The 25,987-nt window shown below is 42.0% G+C and overlaps 2 protein-coding genes across 10 annotated transcripts in view; one reads left to right on the top strand and one right to left on the bottom strand.

Moving 5' to 3' along the window:
- Positions 1–14,347, top strand: part of LMNTD1 (lamin tail domain containing 1) — a 237,975-nt gene extending 223,628 nt beyond the window's left edge. Inside the window, exons 11-12 of one of the 4 annotated variants that reach the window (XR_013843021.1) lie at positions 11,913–12,198; positions 14,079–14,212. Coding sequence is in view for 2 of the 4 variants with exons in the window: in XM_079993315.1 (XP_079849441.1) it covers positions 14,079–14,222 (144 nt within the window). In the remaining 2 variants the exon portion in view is untranslated. Of the gene's footprint in view, positions 1–11,912; positions 13,383–14,078 lie in introns of those variants that run through there. The other 3 variants (XM_079993315.1, XM_079993314.1, XM_079993317.1) reach the window with 3 other exon arrangements.
- Positions 8,813–25,987, bottom strand: part of UPF2 (UPF2 regulator of nonsense mediated mRNA decay) — a gene marked incomplete at its 3' end in the record, with an annotated part of 70,045 nt that continues 52,870 nt past the window's right edge. For 4 of the 6 annotated variants that reach the window (XM_079993295.1, XM_079993297.1, XM_079993298.1 and 1 more), the window contains 6 exons: positions 23,294–23,392; positions 15,603–15,770; positions 14,190–14,331; positions 13,390–13,510; positions 11,456–11,515; positions 8,813–10,075 (listed from right to left, as the gene is read on the bottom strand). In XM_079993295.1, coding sequence (XP_079849421.1) covers positions 11,482–11,515; positions 13,390–13,510; positions 14,190–14,331; positions 15,603–15,770; positions 23,294–23,392 — 564 coding nt within the window. Of the gene's footprint in view, positions 10,076–11,455; positions 11,516–13,385; positions 13,511–14,189; positions 14,332–15,602; positions 15,771–23,293; positions 23,393–25,987 lie in introns of those variants that run through there. The other 2 variants (XM_079993296.1, XM_079993300.1) reach the window with 2 other exon arrangements.

Below are 25,987 nucleotides of genomic sequence, written 5' to 3'. Positions count from 1 at the left end.
GTCACAACATTCCAAAACCTGCCAGAATTCAAAAACAATTTCTGTTTGTACTATTGAAGAAAGCCACAATTTTGCCTTATCATGAGGACAGAACAGGGGGAAAGCCGGTCATTGTGGGAAGGAGGCACAGAATCCCCTCCTCACAAACAAATTAACTCAGCATTTCAACATGCATACCAGTTGCTCCCCCCATCCTGAATTTCTACTAAGAGGCAGCAGAGAAGATGATAGCAGAAGGAACACAATTAGAGGAAGAATAATCCCTCAGGTGTGTAGAACCAGGACAATGGCCAGAGATATTGGTGTTCTTGAGCTGGGGTCACCAACCCAGTGCCATGGTGGCACCATGAAGGCTTTCTTTGGAGCAGGAGGAAGGTAACCCAGAGGCATAACTAGGGGGGTGGGGCCACTGGGCACCACATCGCAGGGGGCGGCACTCTCTCTCAGGAGTGACACGGTGGTTCAGGCGCCTGCAGGCTCCGCGTTGCCCGAAAGGGCACCATGGGGCTGACATCTGCCTGCCGCCTCCCCCTCAGGCTGCCACCCTACAGCTGAGCGGGAGGCAGCGGGCGAACCCTTGCAGCCTCCGCACTGCTCAAAAAAGCAACACAGGCCTGCAGGGTGCCAGAGCAGAACGCGGCTCGGGCACCAGGATTCTGGCGCGCCCTGCTCTGCCCCCTGGGTGCCTCGCCCCACCTTGCAGGTGTCCAAGTGGCTAGCTATGCCACTGAGGTAACCTTTGGTTGCAAATGTGAGTGTGTGTGACTGCCCTCCCTACATAGTATACATGGCAAACAACCTGCAGCAATCTAAGATTCTATTCAGGGGCATACCTTGGGAACAGCATGGGGGCCATATCCTGTTTCCAAGTGGAAATAGTCATGTGATAGTTTTTTTTTTATGTAGATATTGAACATTACACGGTAAGCAGCTTTTAGTGAACCATTCAAATGTAACTATGCTGGCTACTGAGCAAGGTGTAGGTTTGGAACATATTGGCAATAGTATAAAATGGATCACCTGAGAGGATCAAATTGCATCAGATGGAATCCATTCACTGGTTGGGTATGATCTCATCAGAACCCACTTCCTTCTCTGTTAGAGGCTTCCAGTTAACACCAGCAATAATTGTTCAAATTAACGCTGCATTATTAGGCAATTATCTGCAGATTACCACAAGTAAGACTTCAGGGAATGTGAATTGCCCTGCCCCAGCCACTAAGGAAAACAACCCAGTTACAGACCGAGTTTCTTGGGGTTCCGCTTTTCCAAATCCTTAGAATCCCACCGGGGACAGCTAAATTGGTAGAGCATGAGACTCTTGCCCCATGCTGGCAACCCGTATTGCAAGGGGTTGCACTAGATGACCCTATGGCTCCTTCCAACTCTATCGTTCTATGAACACCTTAGATTCCTACAGAGGCATGGCAGGCCACCTCCCCAGCAGGTGAGTTGCATAGCATCTCTGCTTTCAGAGCAGAGGCAGCTCTAGCAGCATCACGCTCTACAGGGTCTGGCCCTTCACAGTTTACAGAATTAGGAATGGAGTGATGATTCTGTTTAAGGTGGTACCTCAGGTACTTAATTCGTTCTGGAGGGCCGTACTTAACCTGAAACTGTTCTTAACCTGAAGCACCACTTTAGCTAATGGAGCCTCCTGCTGCTGCCGTGCCACCGGAGCACAATTTCTGTTCTCATCCTGAAGCAAAGTTCTTAACCTGAAGCACTATTTCTGGGTTAGCGGAGTCTGTAACCTGAAGCGTCTGTAACCTGAGGTACCACTGTGTAAGGAAAAGCGGTCCATCACCCTTTCCAAGTATGGTATATGCATCTGATATCCTGGGCATTGGCAACCCTAGGTCTACCTCCCCAACAATAAGAGGGTACAGCTACTACTCCTGCTAAAGGTCTAGCAGTTTTTAAAAGGTTACTAATTGTGAATGGATTTCTCTTTCCTCTCCCAATATAGGAAGTCACTTCCATTGGCTAATAAAATTTATACCTTAGACCAGTGGTTCCCAACCTTTTTTTAGCCATGCCCCATCTAAGCACCTCTAAAATCCTGATTCCCCCCCCCCCGAGTGCTACTTCCTCTGAATGTGCCCAGTGTATATTCTGTTTAGATAACCTCTCCATTGTCACCAGCTGACCGCTGTGTACATTCTGATTTTTAAAAATATGTATGTCACAATATATATTTATATAATGCATATGAGGCCCCATGAACCATAAGAAATGCAAAAAAATCACTCATTCTCGAATTGTTCCCTTAAAAATCATATTGCCCCCCTGTAGGGCGTGTGCTCCATGTTGGGGACCACGGCCTTTGACTCTGACTTCATGACCCTTTCAAGATGATCTCTCAACTGCCTCTTAAGAAAAGCCACAGCTGCCCTCTCCAGGTGCACATCCTGCACTGCCTCAAATTCCATAAGTGCCTAGAAGATCTTACAAAAAATCCACAGCACATTTAAAATATGGTGAGAATTGAGGGGATGCTCATCACATGTGCAGATGTCATGAATCTGGGAGGGGTAGCTAATGTGGCAGAAAACAGAATCAGAATTCAAAATGACCTTAACAGACTGGAGAACAGGACGCAAGCTAACAAAAAGGAGGGCAACCAAAATGGTCAAAGGCCTGGAAACGATGCCTTATGAAGAACGGCTAAGGGAGCTGGGCATGTTTAGCCTGGAGAAGAGGAGGTTAAGGGGTGATATGATAGCCATGTTCAAATATATAAATGGATGTCACATAGAGGAGGGAGAAAGGTTGTTTTCTGCTGCTCCAGAGAAGCAGACACGGAGCAATGGATCCAAACTACAAGAAAGAAGATTCCACCTAAACATTAAGAAGAACTTCCTGACAGTAAGAGCTGTTTGACAGTGGAATTTGCTGCCAAGGAGTGTGGTGGAGTCTCCTTCTTTGGAGGTCTTTAAGCAGAGGCTTGACAACCATATGTCAGGAGTGCCCTGATGGTGTTTCCTGCTTGGCAGGGGGTTGGACTCGATGGCCCTTGTGGTCTCTTCCAACTCTATGATTCTATGATTCTATGAAAATTAATTTCAATAGGAACAAATGTCAGGTTCTGCACTTAGGCAGGAAGAAGCAGATGCACAAATATAGGATGGGGAACACCTGGCTTACCAGCAGGCAAAAAAAGTGTTTTAGAATTAGCATGAAGTTAATGGTTTTAGAGATTTTTCGCCCCTGTTCCTCACCAGCAGAAGCCTAGAATAGACACCTGCCCTGGAAGCAGAGTTCCAGTAAATCAATGAAACATTGTGCATTATCTTACCTTCAAAAGAAAGCCAACCCCGAGGTTTAAGATGGAATAAAATTTGAAAGAAACATCCAACAACCTTTTAATCTGGATTTACCATTGTAGTGGGTTAGCTAGGAAGTACCCTTGATGGAAATGGATATATGGTGAAACCCAATGAAGTCACACTCAGAATAGAACCTTTGAAATTAATAGGTTTAAGTTAAATCCATGGATTTCAATGGGTCTATTTTAAGTATGATTTAATTGGACATCACCCATAACCTTAGTGGTCAGTGGCTTTCATTTTGATTCCAAGACAAATCAATTTTGTTAAATAAAAATATTAGTTAACAGCTAATTTTAATAATTTTTAAATATGTTTTAATTACTTTTTTTCTAACTGTTTTAATTATCATTTTAACATTTCATGTAAACCACCTAGAGGTTTTGTTACAATCAATATAAAATTCATTAAATAAATCCACAGACTATATATATATTACACACACTCTCTCTCTAAACCTACACAGTTTTTTGGGTGGGAGGAATAGACTTTTCATTTCTGAAATTTATAACTTAAACGTTAAGGACTAAATTTAGTCAGAGCACAGTTTAAATAACATCCCAGGCCCATTCCTTTCACATGTTTGCCCTCAGTAGCTTACTTCCACCACCAATGGTTTGCTTCTGGTCTTGGGTTTCTGCTTCATTAGGCAAGGAGGCAAAGCAGGAGGGCGAAAAACAGTAAAAGGCTGAGGTGTTTGGGAGAAGAACAGGAAAATATAAGAAAAGTGCCATTTGTTCAAATATTACTATGGCTTCCTTTCTGGGTAGAGGAAAGGTGGCAGAGAGTGCAGAATCTTTGGGATTGTTGCATGGCTGCCAGGGCAGGAAAGCGGAAGACTCCAAGAAGTGCTATCAAGGTTGCCTGATACTGTGCAGACCTTCATTAGCCCTGAGAACATAAATCTTGCCTGGCCATCATTTCTCTAGCAAGACTGCCCCTTGGTGGTTAGATGCGGACACATCACAGCAAGAGAGCTGTATTTGATGTGCATCTGGTTGCACTTCAGTCTGTAGCATCTGTTTCTTCTGTCCTTCTAAATTGCAGGAATATGTGAACTTTCATGCTTCCTGCTTGTGATTGGATTTACAATTTGGCAAGGGGCGGGGGGAGAAAAGAAATGTGCCTCTGTGCCAGGGCTGTGGTATAATTTTCCTGCAAGTCTGACAAATAATCCATGTGTGCTGCTTTAAGAGGGGCAGATTTTCTTGGCCATTGCTTCTTTCCTAGCCTAACTAAAAGCTCTTGATGGAGGTGGCGAGTCCTTAACAAAACTAATACAGGCCTTTTAGCTTCCCCCAGTACAAAGCTGATTTAAATACAACAACAGAGACCCAACAAATCGTTACAAAGCAATGCACAATTCATACAGCCTACCTCCAGGTTAAACATTTTGTTCAGAATATAGGGATCATTGGTTCTTGCAACCACCGATAAAAACTTTGCCACTGCTAATGTTCTAGTGTTTGTCCGGTCTTCCAATAGGAACCTGACATAGTGAGCCTCTGATTTTCCCGGGAAAGGTACCAGAAAGGGTAGTATCAGTTCAGCCCTGGCTTGCTCATATTTTGCACAGTGCAGCAAAATATGTTTGATGGAATCGATGTCTTGAGCACACGAGCAAAGTCTGTCCTGGTAGGGAACTCCTCTTAAATTTGTGGTGCCCCTGTTGCAGTGACAGGTCCCTCCAAAGGTCCTTTGTAATTGTGCATTCATGAAGATGGTCTTGGGGCATAGATGCAGTATCGTTTGTGGTGGACATACTGCTTTGTTTGTGCATGTCTCGTAATATCCTGCTGAAATCCTGCAACTTTTCAGACCAGAAATGTTCTGGGTTTGGTTTTTTGTCCTGCTTTCATCGCACTACAACGCAGGTGTATCACGCCCCACCCCCCCGCCAAGGGTGGTAATATGGCAGCATTGGGGAAGCATCACAGAACAACTAATAAAGTAGAATGACGTCTGGACAGTCTTGCATAATTCCACCATGAATGCACTATTACTGCAGCATCAGTAATAAAACATCACTGGGGACGGGCTCTGCATTTCCTGCTTTGTCTTACGTTGTAACTATATGTTCTGTTTTAAAGAAAGTTAGCACTAACACTTAGTTCTGATTCATCAGCAGACAGCTTATGTTACATATGTCATACATTCCAAGGCAGGACCAGCATGTTCAGTCCAGTGGTTTGCACCTATAGGGTCAAAGACCAGTAAAGCCAAAATATGAGTAATGGCTTTCATGTTCCAATTCATTCAAAAATTTAGAGAAATTTATACTCAAGAAACATAACTCAAGGCTAATCCCAGATTTGGACAGGGGAAAGGAGGACAAACAATTTGTTTCAACATTTTATTATTTTTTAAGCTAGCAGTACCTCAGGTTTTCTACTGTGTGCCATAACACTTTGTTATGTAAATATTAGCAGGCAATAATATTTACCCGATTGCTGAGAAACACCTCATCTGCTGATTTCTGCATATCAGAGATGCTGTCAACAGCCTAAGAACAAGTCTCGCCTTGTTCTTTCTGAGCAGTTAGCAACTCTGTGGAAATAATTTGAATTGGCAATGTTAAAACTTCAACATTTGTTCACTTTTTTCCTTTTTGAGAACTTATCTCTGAAGAGTCTGAGCAGCATTCTGAAACCAATTGTAATCCTGGTGGGGGAAAGTGTAAAAATATGTTTCAGCAATAGACAGTTGCTTTTATCCCAAGCCAATATGCTAAGACTATGGGTTCAATTAGTCAGAGCAAATGTGGTCCACATGAGGATGTGGACAGGCTGCTTGGACGAGTGAAACTGACCTTGATTCTTGCCCATCCTGGCTAATAAAAGCCAGCCGAGAAGGTCTGGGCGATGGGCTCTGCAAGGTGGTGAATGCTTCCCTCTGTAAGGGAGTCTTCCCAAACCCACTGAAAGAAATGCCTATTAAACCACTTCTTAAAAAAACATCTTTGGACCCGGCCAATTTGGTGAACTATCGCACAGTCTCAAATCTTCCATTCTTGGGCAAGGTGATTGAGAGGGTGGTTGCTGAACAACCTGGAGGATGTGGACCATTTGGATCCCTTCCAATCGGGATTCAGACCTCATCATGGGATTTCAACTACAGTGGTACCTTGGGTTACAGACGCTTCAGGTAACAGACTCTGCTAACCCAGAAATAGTACCTTGGGTTAAGAACTTTGCCCCAGGATGAGAACAGAAATCAGGTGGCGGCGGCAGCGGGAGGCCCCATTAGCTAAAGTGGTACCTCAGGTTAAGAACAGTTTCAGGTTAAGAACGGACCTCCGGAACGAATTAAGTTCTTAACCCAGGATACCACTGTACACTTCATCAAAGAAGGGTGGTAAAAAGGAGGAAGCCAAGAGGGTAGGGAGGTGTGGCATAGCAATGTAGCCTTTATTTCTCACTTGGAAAGGCTATGATTTCCTCTGTACTTTTGAACAGCAAGCAACAGTAACTCCTAGCGAGCTTGCAGCACAGCGTGTTTATGCATGTGTCTTTGCACACATGTGCACCCAGGTCAAGATTCTCCGAGATTCAGCCTCTAGAAATGACAAGCAAGCTTGTCTACAGTATGTGTGTGTGTTTTTATATATGGTCATCAAGCAGGCATACGCACAGCACATCATATATGGCTCTTATGTGCACATTAGTTATGCATACAGTAATGAGACATCTTTGCTTTTAAAAGGACTCCCTCCCACCTACCCCATGTACCATTTTTCTTTCCTAATCATTATCACCCTACATTCCATGAAGGAGCATGTTCTCAGGCTAGGAGTTTTGTTTTGTACCTTCATTGTTTTTGCAGTGTATTCTGTACTTCTGCAAACCCTGAGGGTCCCCTTCTAGCATGCCTGATACCTCCCTTGCTTCTTAGTGGCCTCATTTTTGGCAGCAAGCCTGGAAGCACTCAGCTGTTGATTTCCCTATTAGGAGTGATTCTTAGAACTTTTATTATTTATGCAATCACGTTAAAAAAAAATCCCACAAGTTTGCAAGTAGTTCTCTTAAAGGTGACCTTTGCCAAGGTTTATCTGAACACAGAAATCTTTTGAACACAGCAATCAAAGCAGCCACGCCAAAGCCTCTTGCCATTTTCATAACACCAGGAACATACACTTGGAAAAACCAACTGCAGCGTCACTGGATCTCAGTGTGCACAATATTCCGGTCAACTGGAAATGCGCCATGTTTGAACTTGGCCTCAGGAATGACTTCACACAACATTTTACTCAAATGTGACTCTGGGGAGAGACAGCAGAGAGGCTAATTATGAAAAGCACGCCAAGCTGAAACTGCTGCCAAGATGTTCAACTACACTGTGTTAGAGGAAAGACTTGCAAACTGAGATTAGCTAGTTGCCCAACTGGCTTAAACAAGGGGAATAATTTATCCAGCAAATATCAGTTGTGCCAATTAAATGCCACCTGCTGTTAATAAAAACCTGCTTGGAATTATGCAGAATCACAGACACCCTCACCTCCTTTTGTGATCAAGCAGTTAGGAGCTCAAAGGCCTGCCTAGTGGTGGTGAGTCAGTTGGCAAGAATGAGATTCCAATCCCCAGCTACGTTCAATCGTCATGCTAGGGAAGATGGTAGTGAAAGTTAGGGCCCAAAGATGCAACTGTGCCAAGCACTATTTTCAAAATGGTCACCCTATGCATACAAAAAGTAGGTAATCTGGTGTCTTTAACAGTAAGGAGCTACAGGAAAATGGCGCTGAACCTTTCTCCTCCTCCTTACCTCCATTTGTGGTTCCAGCCACAGAGATACACCTCCTCCTATTCTTTTAAGTCTCACAGAACACTAACTGAACACATTGCTTAAACCCCACAGAACAATATATGGTCAGGTTTTGAGAATTCCCACACTTGGATTTGCTATTTCTAAGCTTCTAAGTGATTGGAACATCTTCAGTTCCAGCCAATGCTACCACACAACACTTTCAGGAAAATTTCCTAAATTGAGAAATACAACCTTGTACCTTTGAGTCAATGGTTTCATTAGGTTCTCTAAATTCAAACATAGAGGTCAGTGCATGAGCAGCACACAGGCTTCCTCTCATTATTAAACAGCCGAATCAGTTTCAGCAAAGAAAGTAGTATCAGGAATCAAAATACAGTGCAAAGTAAATTCAAGCAGGGGCAGAAACTATTAATTGCAAAACTTACCCAAGAGGTTCTGCTATGTTTTAAGATAAAGACAGCTCTCCAGCAGCAGAATTTGTGGCATTAATCCATATTAATGGTCCTATGTACCATCTAGAAAAGATAGAACTATGCCCAAACCCCTAAGATGGGAATTGTGCAGAAGGAGGGAATCCAGAAATCTCCAGCTGCTAGCTGGCTTTTCTCGTTTAAGGGGACGGAGATGCACATCAATTTCCTGTAAAAATCTTTCAACGATGAACCAGATACTAAAGCACCAGTCATAAAGCGGGACACAAAGACAAAAAAACACCACCCCAATTCTAAATTACAACACTTTATTGCAGCATCGGCAAAGATCAGTTTTCTGAAGCTGGTGAAGATCGGGCGGCATTTCTGACTGTGTGTACGCGAGTGTGAAATGTAACAAGTTGTACAAGTTTCGTTTTAAATTCTACATGCAGAACTCAACAGAGGTAAAAAGAATTTTAAAATAGTTCAGAATTTTTAGCATACAGATGTGCTCTTTAACTGAATGTACTAGACCTACGTGAAAGCAAACAAACAAAAAAATCCCCAGAACTATACTAACAAACAAGATTGTCAGAAACTTACCCAGAAACCTCATTTCCATTTAGAAAAATAAAAATTCTACTTGTTGCCAGCTAATTTTTCCTTGTGTTTTAAAATATAGACACAGAGGCTTATCAACCCATGAAAGTCAACAGAACGTTCAACTCCACTTGTCGGCATCTGTCTGTCATGCTGACTGGCACATTTTGGTTTTCAATGATGCTTTAACGAGCTGCTCTAGATCCTTTCTTAGGCTGGCATCAGGCTGTTTGAAGCAACTTTGGATCAATGCTCTCTTACCTTCCCATCCACTCTGACCTTCAGTAGACCATCCCACTTCCCTGGATCTGCTCCCTTCATCACTTTCCCCCTCCCGCAACACATGCAGAGAAAGGGTTTCCCCCTTGAAACAAAATCCTCTTTCTCGTGGAATATCTGGTGTTTTGGTAAATCAGGTGCTGTCTATTTTACCCTGCATGTTGGGGTTTACTATACGATAATTACCTCTTGCTCTACCACTTCTCTAATGCAGACTGGAGCCCCAGATTAATATTCTCCTGACATACCATGCCCAATTCAGAGAAAATGCCACTCCTATTAGGTTTGCTTTCCCCCATACTTTGCCATCAAGACCGTCTCCATTCCAGCGTAATCCATCTTATTTAAGTTGCGCTTTGTTGTAACTGAACTGCTCACTGGTAAAGTTAACCATCTCATTTATTTGCTTCCATTCTCATGAGAAGATTAATCCTCACATGGTTCCATAACAAGATGCTTTCTGTTTGTTTGGTAGGCTGTGACTGGGAGCTTCCGCTTTTTCTGTTTTTAGTGGAGGCTGGTGTATCTGCTCTATGGCTCCAGCCTGTCCCAGATTTTCAATTCTGAACTCTCTAGACCGACATGCTCAGATGTGTCCGCTGCTCTCGTTTAATTGCTGGAGGACTCCACTAATCCACAACATTGGAGATACAGGGCCTAATGAAATGACGCTTACTGCTGGATCAACGTCTCCTAACAAAGAAGAGAAAAGACAAAGGAAATGCATATCAACAACAAAGAACTTCTGGTGAAAATATCAGATGCCCAGAAGAGGAGCTCAATAAAATTTCAAGTGGTCAGGCTGGAGCTTCTCTCTCCAGGACTCTGTGATTACCCCCATGACTGAAAGAAACAAGATAAATGTTGCAAATCTGCATAATTTATACATGGGGCAGAATACAGCTTCTCAATGCAGTAGATTTATTTATTATTTATTTATTTTACAGTGTAGTCTCAGAACTGACTACAATAATGAGGTTTTACTGCAAGGTTCTTCAAGGACCGGGATCTAATAACATTCTTAGGCATGTGCAACCTGACAATTGTTCTTCCTCAGCACTCCACAATCTATGTCAGAGGTGGGGAGCTGGATTTGACCAGCCCTCCATGGGTCTTTTTTTTTTTTTTTTTTTGCAGCATTCCCATTTTTTTAAATAACAGAACAAAACTGTGTTAGTGTGCCATGTATAAAATCAACCCTAACCCTCAGTTCGCTGATTCAGTCCTTAGGACAGGAGTCAGCTGACCAGTCCCATCAGTGGAAGTCTTGCACAAGAGCTCCCTCCTCCTGAAACTGACATGGGGTTGGGAGCTCCCTCAGAACAGCATACCTAGGCAGGAGGGGGGAGAATTTCACCTGACAAGCTGCAATGCTTGTATAGAAGGAACAGCTGGAAGTTGACTTCCACCATTAGAATCCAAGGCTTAGATGCTGTTGTTCCCAAGTCACATTTTTTCCTGCAAGTATATCTAACATTCAAAGCTGAATCGGAGCTGATCTTTCAAATATGAAGTTCAAACCTACACAGACATATTTTGAAAAAGGTATATTTGGGTGAACTGATTATTTTTGGTGTCTTGTGTGGTCTACTGTAGCCTCTCTGCCTGTATCCCTTACCTTAAAATGCCACGTTGACTACTAGAGTAACCTTTTATACTCTATGGCACATTAAACCGTAGTGCAATGGTTTAATGTCAACAAGAAACATGCTCGTGTATGCTGCTCAAAACCTCCTACAGCACATGCCCCTTGCTCCTGGTAAGCTATCAGTCAAGCAAGGCCAAGTCTGGCCAGTCATGTTGTTCAAATCTGTGGTTGGTTCCCCCCACCCCCCGCAAACTAACTGTGGTTACTGTTCATGGTTGGTTGGAGGAAATAAACCACAACCCTAGGTTCAGACAAAACAATGGGCCACACTGGCTTGTTGCATTCATGGCATGGCAGGAGCAGGGTAGATATGCAGCAGGAACTTTTGAGCAGTGTGCACCAACATGCTGCTCTTTCACATTAAATGGTTTAATGTGACATGGGAACTGGACCTATACCTGGAACCCTCCTCCCCCAAAACTCACTTTTCTTTCTGTTTCCGTGACTAATCTCAGCTTCGGCGCTGTCTGTTCCCTCTCTCTCGCCTGATCATATTAAAAAAATAGGAATGATAATGAAATTGAGAAGTGCTCTAGTTTCTTTATGAACTGCATTCTTCTGCAATATACTTATTTAGTTAAAGCATTTTATACCCTGCTCTTCAGCCAAGAGGCTACCAAAGCAACTTAAAGTTATCCTATTTCATCTTTTTTGAGGCTCAAAGTAGGACTTTTTTCATAAGTGGGAAATACAATAGGCACAAAGGTTAATTTTAATTTCCAAATCCCCCTCCCCACTGTAATTTTACACTGCAACTGCTCTGTTACACCATAGGTAATGACTATGGTTAGGCAATGGATTCACAGTTATGAACATGAAGTAAAACAGACATTGCATATTTTTGGAGACATTAATGTGATTTCATTTCTCCCCCCAATACAGAGACTGGTAAGGAATAACCCCCAAGGTGACCTGAATTGAGCCCTATAATAGCTATTACTGCTCCTCTGGACAGAAATTGCTGGGCAAAGGGACCAATTCAAGAGAAAGAATTGAAGTGAACAGAAAGCGGTAAATGGTGCATGCTGCTGCCAAGGCTAAGTGTGAAAACCAGGAAGCTCCCAGTTCAAATGTCATTGGATAAGTCACCATTTCAGTTCCACCACCAACAGCGACACAGACAAACTGAAATAAAAAGATAGAAAAAAAGAACTGGATTTCCATTTTGGTGGGTATCTTGAATAAGTTTAACAACGATGTCCTCTGACTCCCTATCCATCAGCTGAGGTTAGGACTGCCTGTCTGCCAGAATCAGACACCTGGGTAGCATAAATGTCCAGGGTAGATTTGGGCACTGTAAACACCCATTTGGAACTGATGAGTTTCTCCCTTCAGGTAAAGGTACAAGTTCTCAAGTTTCGTTTTTATGCATTGCTTCCATTACCTCTGACATAGCATTAAACCAACACTTTGCTAATTTTGGTTCCATATCATCAATTTTTTCAAAACATTCTGGTTCATAAGCTACTTTCATTGCTTTATGTCAGTGAAGGCCAAACTTGGCCCTACAGCTGTTTCTGGACTACAACTTCCATCATCCCTAGCTAACAGGACCAATGGTCAGGGATGATGGGAATTGTAGTCCCAAAACAGCTGGAGGGTTGAGTTTGGCCATCACTGCTTTATGTGTAGTCTGATAATTTTGAAATTCACTCTGATAATGTACAGGTGCTCTCCTTCCTCTTTCAGAACATCTTAAAATAGGAGTACTCACTGTTTCAGGTTCTACCTTAACATCAGTTTCTCTATCCTGAAAAGTTTCTTCACTCATTGCTGTTTGTCTCTTAACCGCCTGTTTGATTTTTCAGTTTGTTTCTGTGTCTCACTTTGAGATAATCTCTGACTTGAAGGAAGACACACTTCAGAAGAATTTTGTCTACCTTGTACTTGCGCTCATGAAAAATGACATCTCTGCTCACTATTACATTTTTGCTTTTTAGAGACCCACAGTCTATATACCCTTTTGTTTGAGAATCATAACCAGGAAATGTACATTCTAACCCTCTTGAAGAGTTTCCTGCATGTCTCTGCTTGAACATGCACAAAACATTTACATCCAAACACACGCAAATGTCCCAACTTGGGTTTTACAGCATGAAGCAACTTATAAGGAGTAGTGTTAGTTACAGAGGTATATAATCTATTTAGAATGTAGCTAGCTGTAACCAATGATAACAAGGCGGTGGTCCTATCAACCCAAGATTCTAAGCAGAGACATGAAGCACTTAACCCCTGAAAGAATTCCCTCTTACCTTAGGATATTATCACTTCTATCCTAAGGGTTTTTTATGTTTGAAATAGTGAAAGCTGCAAGAAGTTGAAAACAATGCAATAATCATCCTGTTTCTAGAATACCTACCTTCCACCAGTTTTAAAGATTAGATCGGCATTAGGTGCTCCCTTTGGATGCTGATAACGAGGCCGCCGTTCCCTGTTGGTATTTGCTGGAGCTGGCCGCTGAGCCAAGGATTGCATCATCTCTGCATATTAAATATACACATATATAGATATAAATATTAAAAGTAAAGAAGACAACAGAGGGTATAGCTACATTGCAAATTCAAAGGAGTTTCAGGGATGGCTCTCATTTTTTTAATCTTTCAATGGAAGAATCCTGGGAAATGTTCTTTTGTGAAAGAGTTAGACTGTGACACACCTGAAACACATGAACAATAAATAAAACACATTTTTCACAATTTTCCTATTTTTGACAAAATACATTTTTAAAGGCAAAACACTGGCATTTAAGATGTTTTTTATGTGCACATTATTTACCAATATTTTTTTCTGCCAGTCAGAAACCACAGTAACTGATTGGTTATTAAATGAGCAAACCATGTTTCCACTATGCTTGATGGAAGGTTTTCACCTATGATTCCTTATCCAGGCAACCAGCCCTACAGGCTGGGTGAAAAAGCCACTTCAAATGATGACAAATGTCTATTTAACTGACATTTATTTGAAAGATTGAATCTTATAATTTTCTTTAATAAGTTTTTCTTTAATTTGGCAGTCAAGAGAATAAATGATCTGTCAATTCCTTTGCAGGAATTTGGAGCAGGCCCACACAAAACCAGTCAAATGGTCCTATGTGGTAGAAGGTTGAACCTCAGCAATAACCTCATCTATTCGAAGGCCCTTTGGAAGGGTAACTCATACCTTGATAGTCCTCTTGTTCCTGCCGTTCATTGATATCCAATGTCAATTTTTTCATTCTCATCCTCTCCTCTTGCTCAGCCTGTTGTTGATTCCAGTGATTTGCAGCCAATTGAGATGACATTGGCACATTTAGGATCTTAAACTGAAGACAGACAAGACACCTCTGAGAACTTGTGCTTATTCTTTTATTGCTTGCATATTGCATTAGATTTTTATTCTGGCTGCATTTTAAAACTTATTGTAGTTTTTTATTGTACCATTGTATAGTTATGGGGAAGATTTTTTGTACAATTTATTTTATGTGGTGTCTTATATGTAAGCTCAATGAAAGGAACAAATGTATGACTCAACATGTTCTAGATGGAAGAAAAGTGCACAAATGTTGCTGGTTTTTATTTGCACCAATACTTGCAACTCTGTAAGTCCAAACTATTTCCAGAAGTGGGTTTTGAATGGACAGTGGAATGTCAGTCAGGTTAAAGATGACAAAACACTGAGCTAATCCTACAGATTTCAACAGAACAGGACTTCTAAAGTGAAAAAGGTGAATACTTAGGAAAGAAATGTGCCATTGGCTACAGAACTTTGCTGCTTTAAAGTATTTCGTATATTATCATGCCAATCATTCACACAGAGCCTTTCACATGCACTCAGAGCCTTTCACATACATACATTCATTTGTTCCATTCCTTACAACTATCCTGCAAGGTAGATCATTACGATTCCCATATTGCAGATGGATGGCCCAGCAGAGACAGTGGCAGCCCCAGGGCCATCTAGCAAGATCATAGGAGAGGAAAGATTTGAAGTAGATGCTTCATGATTCATAGTTTTTGGTTTCAGCTCCCATGTTAACATCAGCTCTTGATCCAGTCTAACATGCGACTACTGCTGTGCTATAATGGCTGTAATATAATTAAGCTAAGTGATATCCTATAAAAGTGAAAATATTCTGGGAATACATTATTCTATTTTAACAGCAGTTTCACCATTTTCATGAATCACAGCTAGATAAAAAATATTCAAACATATACCACTCTCCGTGTATTTTTTAGAAGTAGTTTCTTGCTTTAGGCCCATATTTATGAGATGGGAAAGGATTAATGGTATTTTTTAAAAAAGTTCTTCCAAAGGAAGGAAGGCAAACAGAAAGTCCATTTGACACTTCAGTTCCTTATGATAGTCTAAGACATGTGAGAGCCACAGCTGGTATTCCTATCTGCCCTCCAAAAACAAACCAGTTTCAGAAGGAGGTGATGACAACTAGGCAGCGCCTTTCCAAAACAATGTAGTAGTGTCACTGAGCCACACTTCCCAAGACAGCAGTCAGTGAAGTATACAGGATGACAAAAATTATGAATGAAATTAATATTGAAAAAGGCAAAAATAACTCCCTTGTACACAGGGCCTCACCTGTTGCTTGTTGCCTTTTCGAGTTAACATGACAAAAGGCATGGTGTCTCCAGATTCAGACTCTCCTTCCCCACCACCCAGCGGTGGACCCTTCTTGAGCTGGCTCTTGAGATGCAAGGGAATTGCAACGTCTAACTGATGCACTTTCACCGATTCCCCACTCCTTTGCTGGAAAGGCAAGAAACGGAGGTAACAACAAAACTAGGATACCATTCTTTAATTTAGAAAAACAAGTTAATTCCAGGGCTGCCTCAAACACCAACAGGTGGCTTTTAAGGCTCCTATAAGTCATAATGAGAATCTAGGCCTTTCAGCATTACTTCCAGGTTCAAATGTTTGGAATTAGAAATGGTAGGTGGGTCGGCAAAATTATAAATTAAAGGCATATGCCGACAATGTGGTTTTAACATTAGAAAACCCACTAGAAAGTGTGCCGGCAGTACTGGAAGCAATTATGGAGTTTGGTAAATTGACAGGTTTTAAACTGAACAAAGATAAAACAAAAATGATAGTTAAAAACCTGGATAGTCAACTTATGAAGGGTTTAGAAAGAGTCAGTGGTTTGAAGAGTGAAAAAAAATGAAGCACTTGGGGATATGGTTAATGACAAACAATCATAATATTATTAATGATAACTATGTAAAGGTTTGGAAGAAATCAAGAAAGATCTGGAAATTTGGCGTAGAATGCAATTGTCATTATTGGGTAAAATTTCGGTTATAAAAATGAATATACTCCCAAAGATGCTATTCCTGTTTCAGACAGTACCTACAGTTAATGACATCTGAAGCTTGAAGGAGTCGCAAAAAGATCTATCTAGGTTTATATGGCAGGGAAAGAAGCCCAGGATAAAACATAAGGCCCTGATTGATACTAAGAAGAGAGGTGGCTTTTCCCTTTCAGACTTACAATTATATTTTCATGCATCATGTTTATGTTGGTTAAAAAAATGGATTTTATTAAATAATAATTACTTATTGGATCTGGAAGGGCATGACCTAAAATTTGGGTGGCATGCATGCTTGCGGTATAGGAAGGCTAAGCTATATAAGAGTTTCTCAAACCACATGATTAGAAAACACTTGTATAGGGTATGGGAAAAATATAAAAACTTATTAGAAAGGAAAACACTGATGTGGTTGCCACCAATAGAAGCCCTCACAAGGAAAAAATTAATACACAAACTGGAGCACATATAGAGATTTGCTGACTGTCACTGGGGAGGAATACAAATTGAAAGAGTGTGGATCACCTTGATGAAGTTTTCCTTCATGAAGTATTTCATAGAATCATAGAGTTGGAAGAGACCACAAGGGCCATCGAGTCCAACCCCCTGCCAAGCAGGAAACACCATCAGAGCACTCCTGACATATGGTTGTCAAGTCTCTGCTTAAAGACCTCCAAAGAAGGAGACTCCACCACACTCCTTGGCAGCAAATTCCACTGTCAAACAGCTCTTACTGTCAGGAAGTTCTTCCTAATGTTTAGGTGGAATCTTCTTTCTTGTAGTTTGGAACCATTGCTCCGTGTCCGCTTCTCCGGAGCAGCAGAAAACAACCTTTCTCCCTCCTCTATGTGACATCCTTTTATATATTTGAACATGGCCATCATATCACCCCCTTAACCTCCTCTTCTCCAGGCTAAACATGCCCAGCTCCCTTAGCCGTTCCTCATAAGGCATCGTTTCCAGGCCTTTGACCATTTTGGTTGCCCTCCTCTGGACACGTTCCAGTTTGTCAGTGTCCTTCTTGAACTGTGGTGCCCAGAACTGGACACAGTACTCCAGGTGAGGTCTGACCAGAGCAGAATACAGTGGCACTATTACTTCCCTTGATCTAGATGCTATACTCCTATTGATGCAGCCCAGAATTGCATTGGCTTTTTTAGCTGCCGCGTCACACTGTTGGCTCATGTCAAGTTTGTGGTCAACCAAGACTCCTAGATCCTTTTCACATGTACTGCTCTCAAGCCAGGTGTCACCCATCTTGTATTTGTGCCTCTCATTTTTTTTGCCCAAGTGCAATGCTTTACATTTTTCCATGTTAAAATTCATCGTTTGTTTTGGCCCAGTTCTCTAATCTGTCAAGGTCGTTTTGAAGTGTGATCCTGTCCTCTGGGGTGTTAGCCACCCCTCCCAGTTTGGTGTCATCTGCAAATTTGATCAGGATGCCCTTGAGTCCATCATCCAAGTCGTTGATAAAGATGTTGAATAAGACGGGGCCCAAGACAGAACCCTGTGGCACCCCACTAGTCACTCTTCTCCAGGATGAAGAGGAACCATTGATGAGCACCCTTTGGGTTCGGTCAGTCAGCCAGTTACAAATCCACTGAGTGGTAGCATAGTCAAGACCGCATTTTACCAGCTTCTTTACAAGAATATCATGGGGCACTTTGTCAAATGCCTTGCTGAAATCAAGGTAGGCTACATCCACTGCGTTCCCTTCATCTACCAGGCTTGTAATTCTGTCAAAAAATGAGATCAGGTTAGTCTGACATGATTTATTTTTCAGAAATCCATGCTGACTATTGGTGATCACAGCATTCCTTTCTAGGTGCTCACAGAATCTTCCCTGGTATTGATGTCAGACTGACTGGGCGGTAATTATTTGGGTCCTCTCTTTCCCCCTTTTTGAAAATAGGGACAACATTTGCCCTCCTCCAGTCTGCCGGAACTTTGCCTGTTCTCCAGGAATTCTCAAAGATGACTGCCAGTGGTTCTGAGATCACATCTGCCAGTTCTTTTAATACTCTTGGATGCAGTTCATCTGGCCCTGGAGACTTGAATACATCTAGACTAGCCAAGTATTCTTGTACTATCTCCTTAGTTATTCTGGGCTGTGTTTCTTCTGCTGAATCATTTGCTCCAAATTCTTCAGGTCGGGCATTGTTTTCTTTATCGGAGAAGACTGAGGCAAAGAAGACATTGAGGAGTTCAGCCCTTTCTGTGTCCCCTGTTTGCATTTCACCATCTTCTCCTCTGAGTGACCCCACTGTTTCTTTGTTCTTCCTTTTGCTACGAACTTACCCATAAAAGCCTTTTTTGTTGCTTTTAACCTCTCTAGCAAGCCTGAGTTCATTCTGTGCTTTAGCTTTTCTGACTTTGTGTCTACACGTGCAGGCTATTTGTTTGAATTCCTCTTTGGTGGTTTCCCCCCTTTTCCATTTTTTGTACACATCCTTTTTAAATCTTAACTCAGTTAAAAGTTCTTTAGATAGCCACCCTGACTTCTTTAGGCACCTTCCATGTTTCCGTCTCATTGGTATTGCCTGAAGTTGTGCTTTTACTATCTCCCTCTTAACAAACTCCCAGCCATCACGAACTCCCTTTCCTTTTAGTATTACTGTCCATGGGATCTCACCCAGCACTTCCCTAAGTTTTATGAAGTTTTATGAAGTCAAGAAGTTGAGTCCTAGTATGCTTGGCTGCTCCTTTCCGCTGTATAGTAAACTTCAGAAGAGCATGATCACTCGCGCCTAATGATCCTTCCACTTCTACCCCACTAACCAGGTCATCAACATTGGTTAGGACCAGATCTAAAATGGCTGTTCCTCTTGTTGCTTCTCCCACTTTCTGGACAATGAAGTTGTCTGCAAGGCCAGTGAGGAATCTGTTTGACCTTATGCTCTTGGCTGAGTTTGACATCCAGCAAATATCCGGGTAATTGAAGTCCCCCATTACTACTATCTCCCTTCCTTTTGCATGCTTGGCCATCTGTTCCAGGAAGGCATCATCTATGTCCTCCATTTGGCTTGGGGATCTATAGTAAACTCCCACAATGAGGTCACTGTTATTCTTCTCTCCCTTAATTTTGACCCAAATGCTCACTTGGCTTTGAGGTTCTAAATCTTGGATCTCTTCACAGGTATACACATCCCTGACATATATCACCACTCCTCCTCCTTTCTTGTCTGGTCTGTTTCTCTGAAATAGATTGTATCCCTCCATTATTACATTCCAATCGTGGGACTTATCCCACCAGGTTTCAGTGATGCCTATTATGTCATATTTAGTTTGCTGTACCAAGAGCTCAAGCTCATCTTGTTTATTTCCCATGCTTTGCGCATTAGTGTACAGACACTGAAGTCCATTAATCATTCCCCCGTGTCTCTTATTTAAGGATTTTTTCCTCCCACCACTAGGTCTGCGTGCTATTTGCTCCATTTGGTCTATGACATTTGGATGATCATCTTCATCAATTGATAGACTCCTACCTTCAGGAGCACTGTCTCCCTCCCCCACATTAGTCAGTTTAAAGCCCTTCTGATGAGGTTTCTGAGATTTTTGGCAAAAACATTCCTCCCAACCGTTGTGAGGTGCAGCCCATCGCTTTCCAGAAGTCCATCTTCAAGCAACTGCAGTCCGTGATCTAAGAATCCAAACCATTCCTGTTTACACCATTTGCGAAGCCAGCTGTTCACTTCCACTATTTTTCCCTCTCTCCCTGGGCCACGTCGTTCAACTGGGAGGACAGATGAGATGACAATTTGTGCATTTAATTGCTTCAATTTCCTGCCCAGAGCCTCGTAGTCTCTTTTGATCTTCTGGAGGTTATTGCTTTCAGTGTCATTGGTTCCCACATGAACCAAGAGGAAGGGGTATTTGTCAGTGGGTTTTATGATTCCTTGCAGTCATTCAGTTACATCTTGGATCTTAGCCCCGGGGAGACAGCACACTTCCCGAGACATCTTGTCAGGCCCACAGATCACTGCTTCTGTTCCCCTCAGTAGGGAATCCCCTATCACCACTACATGCCTCCTCTTAGGTTTGGTCGGGGTTCTTCCGTGAGCTGTCCGTTCCAAGGTCGCCTGCAAATTCCCTGAGGACTGACTTTGCTGCTCGTCTTCATATACCTGATCGACTGTAACGAGGGAGAGATCCTCAAATGGAGTCTGCTCTTTGTCTTCCATGCTAGGGGAGAGGACCTCAAAGCGATTGTGTATTTCTAAACAATCAGAGCGAACCCTGGGCCTCCTACTTCTTTGCGTCACGTTTCTCCATATATCTGGCTCCTGTGTTGGTGAACTAGCCTCCTTCTCAGGGGAGTCCCCTGTCTCCTCCTTGGTGGAGACGGTGTGCTCTGTTGCTTCCAAGAAGAGCTCCAGCTCTCTAATTCTTTGGAGTGTAGCTACACGTTCCTCCAGTTGCTGGACTTTGTCTTCTAAGAGGGCAATCAACATGCAATTGCTGCAGGTAAAGCTGCCTGCAACCTTTGGCAAGATGGCAAACATTGCGCAGGAACCGCAGGTGACTGCAGCTGTTCCCTCACCCTCCATCTTGAGAACGTGTCGTTGGGAGTGACTACAGCGGTCCTCCATCATAAAAAGCGTGAAGACAGGACAAATAACTCCCCCCCCAAAAAAACCCTAGGTTTCCCCCACAAACGTTTGAGACTAGCTCCCCTAAATCTAAAAGATGGATCAAACTGCGTGCACCGCTGCCCTGCAAGCTCTGATAAGCTCCTCCCACAGCTAATCACCTGCCTCAACAGAAACCCTGCCCCCTCTGACCTTTGCACAGGGAGAGCAGCTAATCAGCCACAAGAAACACACACACAAGAAACACCTTTTTCCTCCTTCTTCAGCTGCTGCCCTGCAAGCTCTGATGAGAGCTATTTAACACCAAACAGACCAGCAAAAGTGTCAAAATCAATAAAGGGTAACTGCCGGAAATGTAAGGTAGCAGAAGGAACATTCTGCCATGTGTGGTGGTCATGCAGTATAATTAAAAATTACTGGGAAATGATTTATAATGAACGTTAAAAAATGTCCAAAAAAGCCTTTTCTAAAAACCCAGAAGCATTTTTCCCCTTTTTAAAAAAAAAAAAAGATTTTCTTGGTTTACAAAAGTACATGCCTTGTCTTTCTTCAAGTTATACAGTCTTTTCTACAGATCAGCTACAATTGTTATGAGACATTAGTGTTGAGTTACAGTATAAGGTCAAGAAGGGGGTGAAATTTATATTTTTTGCAGTGTACGCATGGGGTTTCATGTCAGCGTCAACTAGATATGTTCTCTTTCTATTTGCTTGTTGCGTTTCTTGGTAGTGAGAGGAGTTGGGGGCCCGAGGTATGACTGGTTGTCTGTGGCTGGCTGTGATGGGGTTTGTTTGCCTTTGTGAGAGGGGCAGGAGGGCTTGTTGGGACAAGAAAGCCAGGCTGATTCAAATGCTATCGGTGGGCTCTTCTTGTTGTCTTGTTGGGCTGTGTATGTGACAAAGGGAGCCCTACTGGGGTGAAGGTGTCCTCTGCTGGGATTAATTACAACAGAAGTTGTTCAAACAGAGCGAAATTTGTTTCTGTATGTGACAACTGCCGCATGTGTGTTAACAGCACAAAAATGAAAAACAGATCAGGTACCAACAAAGGAAGAAACTGTTGGAATATGCGGAGCTAGCAGGGATGACTACTGGAATAAGAAATCAAAATGATAAAAGATATAAGGAGGACTGGATATTTTTTATTGATTATATGAAAAAGTAGCAGGATGGCAATATTCTCAGCAGTGTAAGCAATAACTAGATTAATGTGAGGAGTTGAAATAGAATGAGGGAGCCAAGAAAACACAAGGAGAAGACAAAAAGAACCATGGAAGAAGATGAAGGGAAGTCTGTAAATGATTGTTTTCTGTTTTTCTGCTATTTTTAAATTTCTGGTTTTTATTATTTTTGAGGTTTTTCATGTATTATTCTTGATGTTTGTATTGAAATGTATCAGAAACACAAATAAACAAACAAATCAAAAAATTTAAAAAAGGAATGGTAGGTGGATATCTCAGTTGTTTGGTATAGCATAAAAATAGGAGAGAAACTTTGAATTACTGTTCTAAGTAAAAAAAGTTTAATTTTTGATATTCTATAAGTACATAATTTAGCATGCATATGTACATTTTCATATTAAAAAAACCTGGGTACATATATATATATTTAGAGCTGGTGTTCTGATTGATCTATTAGAAACCTTTGACATAAAAGTTAATGTCTGAAAGATGTAAATTTTATTCTCCCAAATTTGTTCTGAATGTGGGAAATAAACTGCTCTCCTTTTCCAGTTTGTAATTATCTTTAAATACAGCATTTATTGTTTATCTTTTCTATACAGTATATTATTCAGCTCTTTAACTATGAATTTTTAAACTGATTTTAGAATACCATGAAAAAGGAACAGCAAGGACCAAAAGGCCTGCTGCTGTTTTTGCTTTGTTTCCAGCTGAGTTTGGGGGGCTCCCCTTTTTTGCTTCACACACTACATTTTTAAAGGAGCTATACCGATGATTTGCATGAATGTTGTAAGCAGGTGCATTATTCAGGGAGTTGCCCCTGTGCTATGGTCATAGCTCTATGCCAGAAGTACAACCAATGGCATATCTAAGAATGCTAATATGTGAAATGGGTCTCCCAAAGTAAAATACTTTGGTTTCTCTCAGCTGATTTAACAGTTATGTCCATATTATGGCATGAATGGTTTCAAATTTAGCTTGTTTCAAACAAACCAGAATTAATGTTTGCGAGCTTCTGAATTCCTCTTTGCAGCCACATCAGAGAAGATAAGCACACAAGCCGGGTTGGGGGGTGGGGGGCTTGATATACAAGGAAGAATTGTAAAATAATCCCTTCATGCTAAATGTCATTGTGTATAATGGATACCAATAAGAGTAAGACATATGAGTGACTGATTAAAAATCCCATTAATACCTGTAAATTTTCAAGCATCATTTTGTCCAATGCCTGAATGAAGTCTTCATCTTCAGCACATGGGACACGCTTAAGTCCACCTCCTTTAATCATGACTTCCTGTTAAATAAGGGAGGGCAGGGAAACAACATTATTATGTTCTCTAGATTAATGTGCATAATTATCCCTCAATTAGGGTTGGCCAACAGGCCAAATCTTGCCTGTGAAGCAATATCTGGCCCCCAATGGCCATACAAAATTTTAAAATAAAAATGTGGGATAATTTCAGTCATTAGGACAAAATATTTTCAAAAAGGTAGAGAGAAGTAGAAAATAGTCCATGTTTTAATGCTTTGGGATTTGTATGCTCAGGCATGTAACTAAGTGCATATGCTTCATTAACTCCTTACTGCTCCATGCAGCTGGCTGTATTCTTTGGAACCAAGCCACCTGAAGAGTTGGATAGGTGGCAAAAATAAGAAGGTGGCTGGAGTATGGGCCTCTCTCACTCAGGCTAAATGGAAGACCAGGGAGCAGGGCTTTTGGACGGGTCAACAGTCTTAAAATCATTCCAACTACCGGTCAGAGGGAATTAGTACAATTACAAGCTCTCACTATAATTAAGGCTTTCTAGTTCTAACTATTAGGTTTAATGCTAAATTCTTACTTTTAGTTACGTAGGTTTCATATTGGGCTTTCTCCACAACACACACTTGGCTTCAGATAGGGGAGGAAATATGCTTGCTTTATAAAAGGGACACCACTTGTGTCTCTCAGAAAACAAGGCTACTTTGCAGATTAGTTTCTAATACAGGAAGTTGAGTTAGTTGAAGCACAATTTTAAGTTTCCTTTAGCTGCCCCTTCTTTTAAATTACAAATAAAGGAGCTGCACTACGTATTTGTTCTCATAAAGTCTTAGCTTCAGATCCTATGCATAGATGTTGCCAATACAACAGCTGGCAATACAACAGTAAATTTCGTTGCAGGGTAATGTGACCAATTCTATGAGGTACTATTTGTTTTAATTAATGCTCTGGTCCATGGGGTCACGAAGAGTTGGACACGACTAAACAACAACAACAACAATGCTCTTCCATAACACAAGACTTCTACAGTAGGCATTCTGTAGGTTTCTGATAAATCCAGTCTAGAGCCAAACTTCAGTTACATCTTCGTAACTTGATATTCATATGAATTTGTGTGAATTGATAATCCAAAGTAAACTAATTAATATTAACACCTACGTACCGTATTTTTCGCCCTATAGGATGCACTTTTTCCCCTCAAAAAATGAAGGGGAAATGTGTGTGCGTCCTATGGGGCGAATGCAGGCTTTCGCTGAAGCCTGGAGAGCGAGAGGGGTCCGTGTGCACAGACCCCTCTCGCTCTCCAGGCTTCGTGGACCTCTCCGCAAGCGGTGGGAGCGCTCCCACTGCTTGCGGAGAGGTGCCTGCTTGCCGAAGCCTGCGCGCGCTGAGTTCAGCGCGTCCAGGCTTCGCGGACCTCTCCGCAAGCAGCGGGAGCCAACCCTGGGCTCCCACGGCTTGCAGAGAGCTGCCTGTTTGGGGACTGGGGTCGGGGGAAGCTCGGGCCTCCCCCGCCCCAGCCCCGCGCCTGGGGGGGAAATAATTTTTTTCCCTTTATTTCCCCCCAAAAAAACTAGGTGCGCCTTATGGGACGGTGCGTCCTATAGGGCGAAAAATACGGTACTTAATGGCCTGGTTTGCATGCACTAAGTTTGCATGCACCTGTTTGACATGTGCTTGAGTTCTTCTCTGCACTGTGGTGTACAGGGGTTCTGCCAAGTTTAGATTCACTTGAAAAGAATCTCAGAATAAAAAAATTCTTCCAGTAGCACCTTAGAGACCATATTGGTATGAGCTTTCGTGTGCATGCACACTTCTTCAGATATCTGAAGAAGTGTGCATGCACACGAAAGCTCATACCAATAACAAACTTAGTTGGTCTCTAAGGTGCTACTGGAAGAATTTTTTTAATTTTGTTTCAACTACAGCAAACCAACATGGCTACCTACCTGTAAAGAATCTCAGCTTCATCTGACCTAAGAGCCAGGGATCTTGGCTTACAACAAACAGTGGTTTAAAAAGCTAGCTTCATAACCCATGATTTGAAATTGACTCATTTAGTAACCAACTACCGTTTTAAAGCAGAACTCCTGGTTCTATGTAATGCTCAGCAAGATTTTTTGAATGAACACTAAATTCAATGGAAGTCCTTTTCCTGGCAGCACCAGAGTAAGAGAACAGAGGGGGAAAGAGTTCAAGTCCAATGTTTTGCTTGGGCTTGTGGACTCTTGTCCATGTAATACTGCTGAAACAGTAAACCATGATGTGTGGTGTGGCACGAGCCACACTTGAATGCAGTGTGCACAGTGCTTTTGGTATGCGAGTTTCATCTTAAAGTTGGAATCCACTCCAGAATGTAGGATGAAGTGGGGAGGTTGCTACCCATTTCAAGAAGAACTGAAGTGGCTGCCAATCCACCCTGCCAAGTTTAAGGTGGTGGTGGTGGTGGTTGTTGTCTTAACAACTTAGGACTAGGTTATCTGAGAGAAAGCCTTCTCTCAATAGATGTAGCTGTTCATAGAGACCTTCAGATGAGTTAGTCTGCTGAAATTCATCTTGCAGTAATCTGGGGGAGGGTGTTTTCTGTTGTGGAACTCAGCTTTTGGAATATGGCAACCACCAACTTGG

The sequence above is a fragment of the Podarcis cretensis genome (assembly GCF_951804945.1).
Source record: "Podarcis cretensis genome assembly, chromosome: 10".
Lineage (NCBI taxonomy): Eukaryota > Metazoa > Chordata > Lepidosauria > Squamata > Lacertidae > Podarcis > Podarcis cretensis.
The sequence above is the reverse complement of the archived record's forward strand: the minus strand, read 5'-3'. Positions and strand labels throughout refer to the sequence as shown.